Consider the following 13,721-nt stretch of genomic DNA (forward strand, 5'->3'; position numbering starts at 1 on the left):
TTTTGCAGTGAATGTGGACCAAGATCTCAAAGGTCAAGCTTCTTATTAACTCTACTTTACTTGAACAGGGCAAGATGTTTCCTAATGCAGATTCCCTCCCACCCCAGAGGCTTCCTCTGCCTGAACTTTCTTCTTATGACTCCTATTTGCTTAACTACCAGTGAACACAATGATGAAGGCCATACCAAAAGGCAAATCCATAAAAGCCTACTTGTTTGCCCATTAAAATCATGGGATTTGCATACAGTTACCCTGTCTCTACATGAAAGCTCTCCTTGAAAAAGGTCAGCAGCCAGTCCCAAGTTTTCAGAAAACACCCTAGACTCTTAAAACTTATACCATAAGTAGGTTTTTTTATACCTAGAATAGCCTCCATCTTTTAGCAAGTGCAGTGGAGATTATTTTGGTTTAAACCTCCTCACCTCTTACTGCTTCAAGTTTCTATGCTTTAAAATGTGTGAGGTTGAGGGGGGGGTTTGCTGCTGTTGTGTTGCTGGTGTTCTTTTGTTTTGTTTTTTTTTAAAAATCAAATTTTGGTCAACTTCGGTTAAAACTGAAAGGTTAAAAAAGTCAACTTTGACTTCAGTATCTCTACTTTTCCAGGAATATTTTCTCAGTGAACATTATTTCTTTGTTCTGAACATATTTCCCCAAACAAAATCAAATCACAGTTTGCTTCAAGACAGGGAGGAGATAACTTGTATTACTTAGCATAAATCACTGATAATTTATCTCTTGGGTTTTACATTAGCCAGTTCATAAATCAATACAGGCATGGTTGTTCTAACCATTCAACACATTTAACAAGCTTTCAGTTACATGAACAAAACTACAGGCACACTCCAGTGAAAATACTTACCTGTCCATGCCATGCATAGTGCAAAATGATGGCAGAGTTGGGATGGTTGCCAAGGAATATTGGCATGAGTGTGGAGATGAGTTCATGGCGCAAGGTATGCCAGGACGTGTTGATCTGCAATAAGGCCAATACCAACATATCTGGGCAATGCTTGATAGGAAAACTGAAGAGCTGCTTAACCTGCTCATACTGTCCCACTTCCGCCAATCGTAACAGAGATTCAATCAAATCCAGGCTCTTCCTAACAAAAGAAAAAAAACAGACAGACACCCCCCCCCAAAGTTACAAAGTAGTTAGCTTACAGGATCCTGGATTCAAGCATTTTGTAGCAACAACTGTAAGATGATATAAAGCAATGCCCACTGCAAACAACCTGATATTGCAGCTCTTATCACATACAATTAAGCCTACAAGACCATTCTTAACCATGAAAAATAACTCCCCCCCCCCTTTTTTTTTTTACCAACCAATTTAAGAGCTTAAGAGCTTCTGATTCTGTTTGGGAAGAGGGAGAATTGAAAGCTGATGTTGACAAAATTCAGCTTGAGGTGGGTCACTTAGATAATGTAGCTTGAAACATACTTCCAGAAGTGGAACACACTAACACCTCCAAGTCCCCCCCTGTGAAACTTAGTGAAGATATTCTACTTCTTTTGTCTGCTTTACAGGCAAGTAATCATTACCACCTTCCCCAATTTACCCATATTCCCCATCCTCCAATTCCCTATTTTGGGCCATACAATGTAAATAGAGGCAAGTATCTTCACTGAAATCAGCCACACAGCTGTATCAAACAAAGGGGTGTAAAGGTCAGCTCAGAAAGTCACACTAGTCAGCTTTATGCAATAACTCAGCAATAGCTATATAAATTAACTATTTAAATCCTAGGACTTCTTTCATACAAGTAGAGCAAGTTTCTCTAATGTCATCCTGGAAAAGACAGATATAAATTCATACCTCCTCTATCTCCTCCTCTCAGCTCACAGTATCTGCCAAAATACATCAGCAGAAACTCTCCAGACAACCAGAAGACTCCAATAAAAGCAAGAACTGGCAGTATATTTTCAGGTATTATCGAAGTACATAGGAAGGTCTGATAATGAGAACTTTCACCGATCAAATATGGAACAAATACTAATGACTGGTCTATTGGGATATACACACAGCTACAAGTAAATCTAGTTGCATGAAGATAAAGCCACATTTGACCAGCCAAGTAATCTTACACTAACTCCACATATGAAAAGCAGCTTGAGAGCAAGTTTACCATGTAGCAATTTCTCGATTGTCATCCTCTGGTGGTGCTTTCAGGATGTCTGTGGCAACAGTATGACAAGGGTAGTCAGCAAAACAGAAGATGTCAGGGTTTATGAGGGAATGTTGAATGAAGGAGAGCTAGAATAAAAGACATCAAAAATAGTTTAGATATTTAGAGTTTCAGGTTCCTTCCACTTGATATCAACTGCCACATTTCTGAGAACGATGCAAATCAAGAAAGCAGTAGACATGAGCCAAGATTTACTATCAACGTGTTTTACGTAAGACTGAACCTCACACTTCTCCTCCCAGGATTTCTGAAGTTGACAGATACAGGTGTGCTGAGGGTACTTGTCTGCACAAAGCTGTAGCTTTTCTGTGTAACCAGGTAAAAACCTCAGAGCACAGCCATGCAGCAACAGTTCCACACTCAGCTGCATTACACATCAGAACTCTGCTAAAACCAAAGGTGGTGTCACACGTGTATACCAAGTGATCATCTCCTCCCAAACAATGCAGACGCTGTTCAGTTAACAGACTGTACTTCAATAACATACCTGAGGCCTATGCCTTACAGGCAAAGTTCTCAAATGCGGCTTGTCTAAAAAAATTCACCTTACCAATCCATATTTGCCATTCAAGAAATTCAGGAACTTTGCAAGTGTTGTACAGATACAGCAGAAATGTTGGTAAACCTACCTGGCCCTCTGCGTGTTTCCAAGGCCTGTATATGGCATTCACTGGAAAAACTTCCATGCCCAGCCCTCTCTGGATGCCAAACACTACAATATGCAGGCCCTTGCTGTCACGAATCTGAAATCCCGGATGGTCCAATTCATAGGTTACTACTTTGAAGTCCAGGCTAGGATTCTGCAACCAGAAAAACAAGAGCAGTCAGCCTTGAACATCACAATCTTCAGTACTGTCTTGTAAGAACCCCTCTTAGCAGTATTTTATCCAGCTTAACATCCACCCTACTTCTAGTTGAAAGCACGGTTTTTGTTTTAAAAAGAAAAAGTTAATGTTTGAAACTAGCCTGTGAGACCAGCACTACAGGCAGTAGTTGTCTATCCTTCCAAACATTTCATTAACAAGTCTTCAAAAAAACCCCCAAAAAACACCCAAACACATAGCTCCTTTCTTAGCATGCTAACTCATTCCTTTTGTAGGCTTCCATATGCTCTCCAATAAAAGGCAGAAGGGTCTGACCCGTTGGCAAGCAGAACTTGCCTTTCCTTTTGAACAATGTACACTGTAAGTATTTGCAAAGCACCTATTAGATTTTCAGCAATAGTGTGAAACCGTAAGGATGAGGGAACTTGGAGGGAACTATGGCCATTGTGGAACGCAGACCACTCATTTCAGAGATAGGTGAGCACTAAAGACAAAGCTAGTTTTACATTCCAAAGTTTAGAAAAACAAAACAGCAACTCCTCCATAGATTCGAGGGAACATACAGAAAAAAAATCACCCAGTGTAAGGTAGGCAAAGGAAATGGTACTCATGTTTCACTGAGTTAATTACAAAAATTGTTGCTTATAAAGTGGTGGAAAAACTCTCCTATTTCTGAAGCGTCATCGTATGCAAGAAGCATTTAGAGTTTTGGAATGAGTAGCTACAAAAATATTTTGTTTCATTTTCCTCTAATGCCTACAGTGAGAAGCTTTTCAAAACAAGGTGCCTGATCCACAAAACTTTCCACTGTCAAAAATAAGCTCAAACACAAAAACCCTCAGAGAACACATGTTGGAGTATGCGGGACCAGCGTGGAATAAATCTCAAGCTGCACCCAAATTAGTTATTCAGGCAGCTTTTACTTCCCACAGTTCCTCAAAATATTCTTGCTCATGAGGAAAAAACCACCAATCATTTAAGTATAGCAGCACAATTACATTAATGAGATTCAAAGCCATTCAGGCTGCTAGGAGCTTAAAATGCTTTATATTCACACTGAGACATGACCTTCTTTCAGATATTCCACGTAAAAGACCAAGATGCTCACAAAACTTACCAGCTCTTTAAGAACATCAATTAAGACCTCCACATTCCAGGTATGGGCTTGTGCTCCATCACTTTTATCTTTCCCATCACTCCAAATCCCACTGCCAGGAGCCGAAATAGACTGCAAGTTAAATACACTCAATCAAATACTAGCTAAAAATAAAGCAGTCTCAAAAGCCACTAGCTACAGAACTCCCTGCACTATGAGCGTAAGCAGAAGTTCAGACCAGTAGTGACACCAGTTGCACACTTCTGAGAATCTTTCATTCAAGAATGTATTAGACATTTACAGCAGAACAGTTAGAAGTATCAGTGTTGAATAATAAAAGCAATTCTTAAATTATAGAGCCTAGCATTTTAACTTGTCATTTTCTGTTGATTAAAATACATGAAATTGCCACTCCAGTAGGCCACTCACTTGTAATGGAATACCATCCGTCAACCCCGAATGAGTTCGAGCCATCATCCCCAAAACCCTGGCAACCTGGGCAGCCGTGACTTCCCGAACACCAAACTGCATGATTATGTTGCGACATTCTTCGACACTACAATGCAACAAAACAGAGAGATCTTAATACAAAAGCAGATTTCACTGTGGCACAACTTAAGGCAGACAGACCAAAACAAGACCTGTGAGTAAGGTTGGGACAGCACACAGATTGTTGGGAGAAACTAATTCCAGACTGTAAAATATGACCATTCACTCAACTTCAGTTATGTTAGTCAAATGATCCAACATAAAAAAATTCCAGGACAAGCAAGAAGAGAAATTCAGTAGAAAGTCTGTGCAATTATTTCCATGAAACATACTGTGTCATGTATTCAGTTCAAAGCTATGTCTACTTAAGTGAGCGAGAGATGTTTCACAGGCTATGCTCTGTCAAAGTAAAAGCACAGGGTAGGTTTAGTGCTGTTTTCTGTTAAAAGCACTTCCATATATTGACCTGTGATACAGAGCTTCAAAGACTGAAGTTTTCTGCTAGCTAAAAGTGAAACAAAGACTCTGAGAATGCACGTTTCAAAGTGACATGCACTGTTCAAAAGGTAAGCTGTGAAGGTATGCCTTTTAGCCTGATGCAAGCCATGGCATTTCTGATCAGAGGTCACTAGCAAAAATCTTCAAGGAGCCAAAAGAGCATCAATGAGCAGATGCCTAAGTTCAAATTTTAGAACTGGAGCCCTCTTTTCAATTTTTGTTTCACTTTGTGAACACCTCATAGTTAGGCCAACAAGATTTATACAGCATCACTATAGATCAAAAAAAATGTTTTATTAACAGGCACATGTTAACAAAGGAAATAATTTTCACTATCTTCCAACACATTTACATTATGTTTCCTTACTTCACTGTTTAAACACAAACTTATGTTAATATCTTTGAGATTTGATCACCTCCCCAAAGTAGTCGATAGTCTTTCTTTCAAAATACAGAATCCTTTACTTCTCTTAGCTTATGCTTCTTAAGTGAATCTTCCTTTAAAAAAACGTTAGGTTCATACTGAGGGCTAAGACTAGTCAAGGCCCCCTTCAAAACCAGCCACACATTTGCAGGCTCCTGTTACCACTATCAGTATTAGAGCACTATCCTAAATCCTGAAAAACTGCATTCAAAAATTGAGCTGGATTTGTGCAGATAGCAGATATACAGCAGGAAATAAGTCTTTAATATATTCAAATTAACTCTTTGATAGACAGCTTTGACTAAAGTCTAGCTTCTCCTTCTACTTTTCTAGTAACTATTCCAATTCACACATGGATATAAACAAATAGTCCATGTAATACAATGCTTGTGCTAGGTGCTATAAGCAAAGATCTTTAGTCCCGCTCACTCCACTCCTGCAAACCCACACAGCTCTATGGATGACAGCCCCTTTCACACGGCTCCAGCAGGTCAACAGAGCTGCCCATCTAACATTTCAGACTAGGGGCAGAGAGCAAGAATATGGAACACTACTGAATATGTGGGTAATGTATGTCTATGAATATACACACAAACTCAGAGCGAATTTAAGACAGCTGTATTTTTACCAAAATAAGCCTAAACAGGCAAAGACTGATGCAGCTGTCAAGACACTCTAGAAATTCACTATCATAATTAGATTTTACAGCTACAAATAATCCCAATCATACTGTGTACCACTCCGATCAAAACCCAATACAAACAGAATGCTGCTGCTCATCAACTCTCTTGAAGTGAGACTATTACCTTCAGTTCCTCTGTGATCTATTTCATGTGGACAGTGAGCTAACAGGAGTCTGTCACAAGAGCAAAGTTCTTCCAAGGATCTAGTAGGATTTAGTTGGAATTTATGCCTACCTAGCCACTTTGTTTTTACTTAAAGGATGATGGTCAAATTCTTATAAAGCCTTCACAAGGAATTTTAATACCTTTACCTAGCACTTCTTACCATCACAAACCTCAACAGACATGCCATACACATTAGAAGAAAGCAAAATATAAAACAGGAATCAAAACAAGTGACCTCACAATACTTAATAAGGTTCTAGTTATTTCAGAACTTTAAGTGTTTTTTACCTTTTGCCTCAAGAAACAAGAAAGCCACCACCACCCAAGATGCTTGAAAATTACATTTTCTTACAAACCTGGTACAAAAGCCATAGCCAACTTCTTGCATGAAATCTGCCAGAGAACTCTCCATCATGGTTTTGGCTATCCCTCCAGAATCAGGCAGGATCCTGTCCATTAGAATGTCCCGTTTTTCAGGGTATAGAAGTGGTGCAAGCACCACAGGACAACGCTCCTGGGGAAAATCTAAAGGCAAGAGTAATAAAAAAACGCATCAAAAAACCCAGAACACCAGTTGCATGCAAGTGACTATTCAAAATAACCTGACTGCTGTGCTAGAGTTTTCCCTGCTGCTGCAGAAATCAAGAGGGCACTCATGCAGCATTCCTCCATCCCACCTCCCAGGTCTCTACAGCACTTGGATATTCCTAGAAAACAAGAATGTAGAATAGACTAGGTTCATACAGGTTCACTGCAGCTGCCCAAAGGGCTAGCAGCTGTGCTGGCGGTAAGTTTAGAACTAGATTGTCACTAACAGCAGTCATCCAAAAAAAGCACAGAGCAGGAAACAATACAGAAGTAGAGCAAAAGCCTCTCCTCCAAATCAGGAAGTATTAGGAAACAAAGGAGCTGCTATTGAGTCTAAGTATAGCAATTCTAAAGCAAGCACTTGGGCATGGAAAGAGAGAATACTCCCTTCTTCCTTCCAGGGAAGCAAAGTTTAAGAGAGACACAGTAATAAGAGGATCAGATGCATGGGTGGGAGTTTTGCTCACAGTGGAAAGCAGCAAAGATACCTTATGGGTGAGCCTTCCTGAGACAGCATTATCTTTAAGATGATGCATAATGCCTCCATACCCTTCGGGGCCATTCAGAGAAGATTTCCCAATTTCTCAAAGCAAAGTGAAGGGCATTGCAGAAGCTAATACACTTATCTTCATTAAAGCAAGTATGGACTAAGAAGTTACACTTAAACAAATAGAACAAGTATTTTGCTCTTGTATAAACGGTGCCTTCCTCTAGGGCTGTGCGGAACCAAGGAGTGGGTTGATTTAAACTCAGTTAGCTTTGAGTCCAAATCCTCCCTATTCTCATTGGGTTTACAGCAAACACTGTTGTTTCAGAAAGGAAGAGACTACCAGTTCACAGCCTATCAGTAACATCCCCTGCCATCACACAAGGACCATAGTAGCTTCCAGGAAATGAACTAGTGTTTTATTCAAAGCCATTTCCCTCACCGTGCTAGTGTTTCCTCACAGATCTGCACCCAATATAAACAACCCAGTGCTTAAAACCCACCTATTTGAAATGGTAATGTATGTCCCTTAAACTATAGGGAGTTCCAAGTTTTTCAACTATAGTGCATTGAGTTGCTTTAGTTAAATCCACAAATACCATCCCACACAAGCAAGCAAACACAGGCTTGAATACCCCCTACTTAATGCTTATTTATCACAACTTTTAAAAAAACCAAACCTGAGACCACATTACTGCTCTTTGAAAGAAAAACAGTACATTATGGCCTGATACCAGAACAGTGGTATTTTTCTGTCAGTTTAGAATTATGAAAATGTACTGAGCTCTACCTCACCAAGCTCCCTACCATTTCAGCAGCAGTCTCCACTGACAGTAAGTTACAAAAATCCATTTCAAAGTTTGCATTTAGTCAGGCTTCTGGAACACCACCACACTTACCTCTACGTAATGTTTTGAGGAAAGCGTCAATCTGTTCCTGTCCTACCCCAAAGGCTCCCTTCTGCCCAAAAAGGAGATGGGAGAGGAGAAGGTGCAGGACCTCTATTGCAATATCTTGGAAGCCACCTTCTTGATTTCCACTGACGTCCGCGTCAATGTAAGAGCGCAAAAGATCCGGGAGTTTCTGTTTGATAAACTGGGCAGCTTTTGAAAACAAAAAAGAGTCTAGAGTCAAAACCTGAAATTTCTTTTTAATATGAAGACTCTTTTTAGCTAGGTACCATCCTCTTAATCTGAGTTTGTTTACTACAAGCCACAAAAGTTCAGATTTAAATAGAAGTCTCATAATCCATACCTCAGAACTCAAATATTAATGAACAACTTAAAAGGTAAGCTATCACAGTACCTCAATTTCATTCATTATCTAGCAAGTCATTCATGGAAGGGACCTCCAACTTCATATAAGACAAGATGACTGTGCTATCTACTGCCCCTCTCAAAATGGTGTTAGACTTCAATAGCACTACTGATAGCAAGGTCTTGCATTACTCAGGTCATGCAGGCACGCATCTATGCATCTGGAAAGCCCACTGCTTAAAGAGAAAAAAAGGTGTCCCTGCTGCAGTACTTTGGAAGCTTCACTTACCAAAACCTCGTAGATCTGAGCTGAAAGAGTTCAGTAAAGCGAGACCAAAAATCACCTACAAACAAGAACAAACATCATAGTAAGGGGACATCGTCCTTTCTAACAAGCTTAGTCAAAACAACGTTAAAATAATTTTGAAATAAATGTTCACCTACCTCTTGAACTTTACTTAATTTGATGACTTTACTCAATTGGGCAAATAGATGGGGTGAAGGCTTTAGACTCTGAAACAGGTAAGAAGAGTTAAATGAAAGCTGTCATATGATTAGTCTCATTCCTAATGTGGCTGCCTATCTAGAGTCCATTTCCAGGTCTGGAATATTAGTAATTATTCTGCTGTAAGTTAACACAGTTTATATAGCTAAACAAAGGATCTTTGGAACTATTTTTAGATACATCTAGACTAAAAGTTTCTTCCACATATCCCACTCTTTCACTGTTAAATGCCCATCATGGCTTTCATACTGAAAGAAACAGGAGCACTGATGATTTATTTTGGTTCTGACTGCCACAAACAAGCCATAAAGCACTAACATTAGATTAAGCTTTAAAATTAGTTTGCAGTCATTCCGAGTGAGTGAATAACTTGCTCAGTTTAACAATAAAACCCCAACTTCTGGGCAAGCTCATTTTTTGAAGACTGTAGTACAACCAATCGCAGCCATTAAAAAAATCCAGGAAAAACACAATGGAAAAACAGCTGGTTTCCTACAGACCAATTCACTGCAGTTTCTGACATGGGAATCCCCTCCAAGAAGCATACAAACCTTCTGATAGTGCAACGGATTGTCAATGGCGTAGGACAGCGTCGAGATAAAGTTTGGTTTTGTAATCAGCGACGCACACTCCTGGATCAGAAATTGAGTCTGAAAAGAACAAGATAACTTGAACACTCGTACTGTTTTGTAACAGGACAGTAAAACAAAACTTCTACTGTTCACTGTGTAGAGTAAAACTAAACAAAGATAAGGTGCTTAAGTCTTGTAAGAGCCCAAATTCTTATTAACATTAACTAGTTTCTTTTCATTCAAGTTTTCTTCAGGTTTAGTTTGGGTTTTCTTTTAAGACTGAGAAAGTGATCAAATTCTCCATCATGTGTGCAATGTTTCATTTCTGTAAGCATCCTCACACATTGCAATAGACAATCTAAGAATATTTGATTCCTGTTTATAAGCTAAAAAGTCTGTGGCAAAAGATGCCTTGCTTCAGGATGACAACACTCCTGAGAACAGACATAGCCAGCACCAGAAGTGCCAGTTAGTGGATTTGGACAAAGTTTTAAAAGACAAAGAAAGGCTTCCAAAATAGAGCACTGCATGTGGCAGAAAAAGCAACTGTACTGAAGCTATCTATTTTTCCAGATCAAGGGATTGTAACAGTCAGATATCAACAATTTGTTGTCCTCTGACTTGAGGATTGGCAAAAGGTGCTTACAATTGAAAGACCATATACCAGAATTTTGCTTGAAGCTACTACCTCTAACCTGCCTTTTTGCTTAAAATGGATCAAATCCTATTGCAGATTTGTAACAACCAAAACTAATAAGCAGATGCCTCAGTGCAAACTTTACCTGATGGAAATCTTTGCCACTGCTTTTACCATCGCCACTGAAATCCACGTGCGAGAATAGACAGCGTAGTAAATGCCTGTCTGCCTCGGGACCGTGCCTATTCACAATCTGAAAAAAAAATCACAAAGAACAACTTGGTAGCAAGCAGTCATTACAGAGCAAGATCTGGGTCTAGTACTGTGGATACAGCAGTACTTCTAGTGGTTAAGTCATCTACAGTTTTAACAAAACTGCTAAGAATGTTCCTTTTTAATCAGTAACCTAGAAACCAAGCCATTAACCCTATTTGCAAATGAAAAGTATAAACTAAGAGATAAAGAAAGAATCTAGACACAAGTCATTGACACAGAAGCCATGTATTTCATGGGCAGTATTCTCAAAAACCAAAGTAAAAAGGGTTTCCCAAGTCACCTAGAGGATGATTTCAAGCTTGTCTGCCACCAAAGCAGCCCAGAATCCACACAGTGTCATGGCCTCACTTTTTCCCATTTATTCCCACAGCTACAGTGCCTAACTCCACAAGAGTACAGCCTTGGGACAGCATGCACCTCTGTGCTATGCCTATGTAGCAGGAATTCATCCCAGAGATAAGCCACCATACAGCATCTTCACTGATCTTGCAGGCAGCTTCTATGTTGTCTCCTGGTCGTGACTGACTTATCTGCCATTACTCCACAGTCTTTTAAAACATAAGGGAATACTATACAGGAAGTGTTTCCTGCCATCTAAAGAAAAAAGTTCATCTCAAACTTGCTCATTAGGAAGCTTTAAAATCAAATACCACATGCTGAACACCTGCAGCTGAGACCTTTTACCAAGTCTTCCCCCTGTCATTAGAGCTCATTCAACTGAATTCTATACCTCAGTCATAAATAGGTGATCTGCATTTGTTAATTTGCAACACCTATCACTCATTATTAAATCTTAACAACATTATTACATTTTTGTTAGCATCCCCCATCATTTGCCTTAAGTTTAACTCCTGGCTATAGACCAGCTCATCAGCTTGTTGTTTGAAGTACCTTCAGGTTGTTTCACTGTTTATTCATTTCTTCAAAGCTCATCTAACTGGACAGCATTACTTGTTTTTAGTAAAATTCATACTGGCAGAAATTTGAAGTCACTTAATCACCAGTAGCTTGCTTCTTTTGTCCAAATAGTAGCAGCTAACATCAAATCCAATCTTCATCTATTGGCAAAATTTTTGCCATTGTTTCCCCCTTTCTAGCTACAGGACAGACACAACATCTGCCAGTACAAACCAGCAGCTCTACCTATGCTCTGACTGCCTCCACCAAGCCCACTGCTTCACCCCGTCATAAATATCCTTGTTTGCCGGTAGCTTCCTTGTGCAAAAAGACAAACAGCATTCCTTTAGGCTGTGTCCGCTCTGGCTCTGCTGTTTCTGATTGTTCCCTTCTCAGTTCTTCTACCGTTATCTGACACTATGCTTCCCTTTCCCTCACAGCCTGCTTATTCCAGTGGCTGCCAAGTTTTGTTCTGCTGGAAAGAAATGTCCAAGTCAGATATAGCTCTGCTTCTTGACCAGAGGCTAGAATATATGTTCTCATGAGATGTCAGTCCAGAGTAAATAGGCCACTTCAGTTATGTTGACAGCACTGCCTTTGAAGGCAGCCATTCCCCATGATTAGGCAGCAAGATGCTCAGATTGGTACAAAAGGCAGCAAAACTGAATTGACAGCAAGTTCTACTAGTTAGCTCAGGCTTCAAAAACCAGGCAATTTGTTTAGGCAATCCCAATTAAATACGTAGATTTAGATGTAGTAACAAAATTGGCACAAAGCTGGATTAAACTCCTAGGGACCTATCTGGTGCCATGACCAAGATGAATTAATCAAAGCAGATGGATACATAAGAAAACTGTACATACTAAAGCCATCAACACCACCTCTCTGCATCAGAATTAGATTGCTTCCTTGCATAAAATTAACGTCACTAGAGTAATAATTTGAAAATATAACATATGGGGAGGAGGGGAAGAGAAGGCTAGAAGTTCAGTGCAGCATCTTTCAACTCTAACTACATTCACATAAAAGCTTTTCCAGGAAGCAGGGAATGAGAATTGCTAGTTTTCCTGTAGAAAGAGCTGAAGGAAACCTTCGTATTGGCAGCCTTCATACACATTTACAAGACAGTATATCCAATCATAAAATAATCTGTAAAGACTGACTTTTTTTTTTCCATGAGGGTGACCAAGCACTGGCACGGGCTTCCCAGAGAGGTTGTGGGGTCTCCATACATGGAGGTATTCAAAAGCTGTCTGGACATATTCCTGGGTAACCAACTCTAGGTGACCCTGTTTGAGCAGGAGGTTGGACCGGATGACCTCCACAGGTCCCTTCCAACCTCAACCAGTCTGTGATTCAGGATGAAGTTTGACCCACCCATATTTGGATTTATCGTACAGAGATAAGTTGGATTTTGTTTAGGCAAACACAGGCTCAGATCAAAAATAACTCTGCTTTTCTAGATCCAGAAAGTTTTGCATTCATAGATGAATCTGTCCGCAAAACCCTTTCCTCCTCTCCAACCAGGCTCTCTTTACCACTAATTCAGGAAAAGGAGACCACAAAAACTCATTTCAGAGAAAGCCATTCTTTAGAATTTGTCTCTCTGACAAATGCATAAAAGTTTTTTTTTAACATACATTCTATTTTTTAAAGCAGTCTTAAAGCATCACCTATGTTAAATGACTACTGAAAGCACGTTTAAGCAGAAATTAGTTCCTCAAGCTTTACAGCTGTTATGCTTGTGAGTGACATTTAAATGCATGTGTCATTTTGGTCAGTTGTGACAAGAACAACTCCAAGTATTGTTTTCCACATACTCTGTATGCTTAGATATAAGCATTGTAAAATTGAGTGAATTATGCCAAAAATTTACACCAAGCAGCATACTGAGACAAAGAGAGTTGGAGCATGCACATATAATCTCTTCAACTAAGGAAAAATTGTACTAGCAACCACAAAAGTAAAGTAATACCAGGAAGTTTAAAAAAAAGACAAGGGATCATGGATATTTTAGGAATTTAGTCTTGAAATCCTAGATCTGTCTTATTACCCAAACATACACAAAATGGTCATTTTCACAGACCGGTTTCCAGTCTCTCAACACAGTGAGTCTAAGAGGCCTGCTGTGAAGGATA

The 13,721-nt window shown here is 39.6% G+C and overlaps 1 protein-coding gene across 11 annotated transcripts in view; it reads right to left on the minus strand.

Annotated features, from left to right (window-relative positions):
- Positions 1 to 13,721, minus strand: part of CNOT1 (CCR4-NOT transcription complex subunit 1) — a 60,851-nt gene that overhangs the window by 39,679 nt on the left and 7,451 nt on the right. For all 11 annotated transcript variants that reach the window (XM_075510414.1, XM_075510409.1, XM_075510407.1 and 8 more), the window contains exons 3-13: positions 10,556 to 10,663; positions 9,753 to 9,851; positions 9,141 to 9,209; positions 8,986 to 9,040; positions 8,340 to 8,543; positions 6,722 to 6,890; positions 4,536 to 4,662; positions 4,128 to 4,238; positions 2,816 to 2,986; positions 2,127 to 2,254; positions 860 to 1,100 (exon numbers count right to left, since the gene is read on the minus strand). In XM_075510414.1, the coding sequence (XP_075366529.1) occupies positions 860 to 1,100; positions 2,127 to 2,254; positions 2,816 to 2,986; positions 4,128 to 4,238; positions 4,536 to 4,662; positions 6,722 to 6,890; positions 8,340 to 8,543; positions 8,986 to 9,040; positions 9,141 to 9,209; positions 9,753 to 9,851; positions 10,556 to 10,663 (1,482 nt within the window). The remainder of the gene's footprint in view (positions 1 to 859; positions 1,101 to 2,126; positions 2,255 to 2,815; positions 2,987 to 4,127; positions 4,239 to 4,535; positions 4,663 to 6,721; positions 6,891 to 8,339; positions 8,544 to 8,985; positions 9,041 to 9,140; positions 9,210 to 9,752; positions 9,852 to 10,555; positions 10,664 to 13,721) is intronic.

This window comes from Mycteria americana, chromosome 8 (genome assembly GCF_035582795.1).
Source record: "Mycteria americana isolate JAX WOST 10 ecotype Jacksonville Zoo and Gardens chromosome 8, USCA_MyAme_1.0, whole genome shotgun sequence".
NCBI classification, from domain to species: Eukaryota; Metazoa; Chordata; class Aves; order Ciconiiformes; family Ciconiidae; genus Mycteria; species Mycteria americana.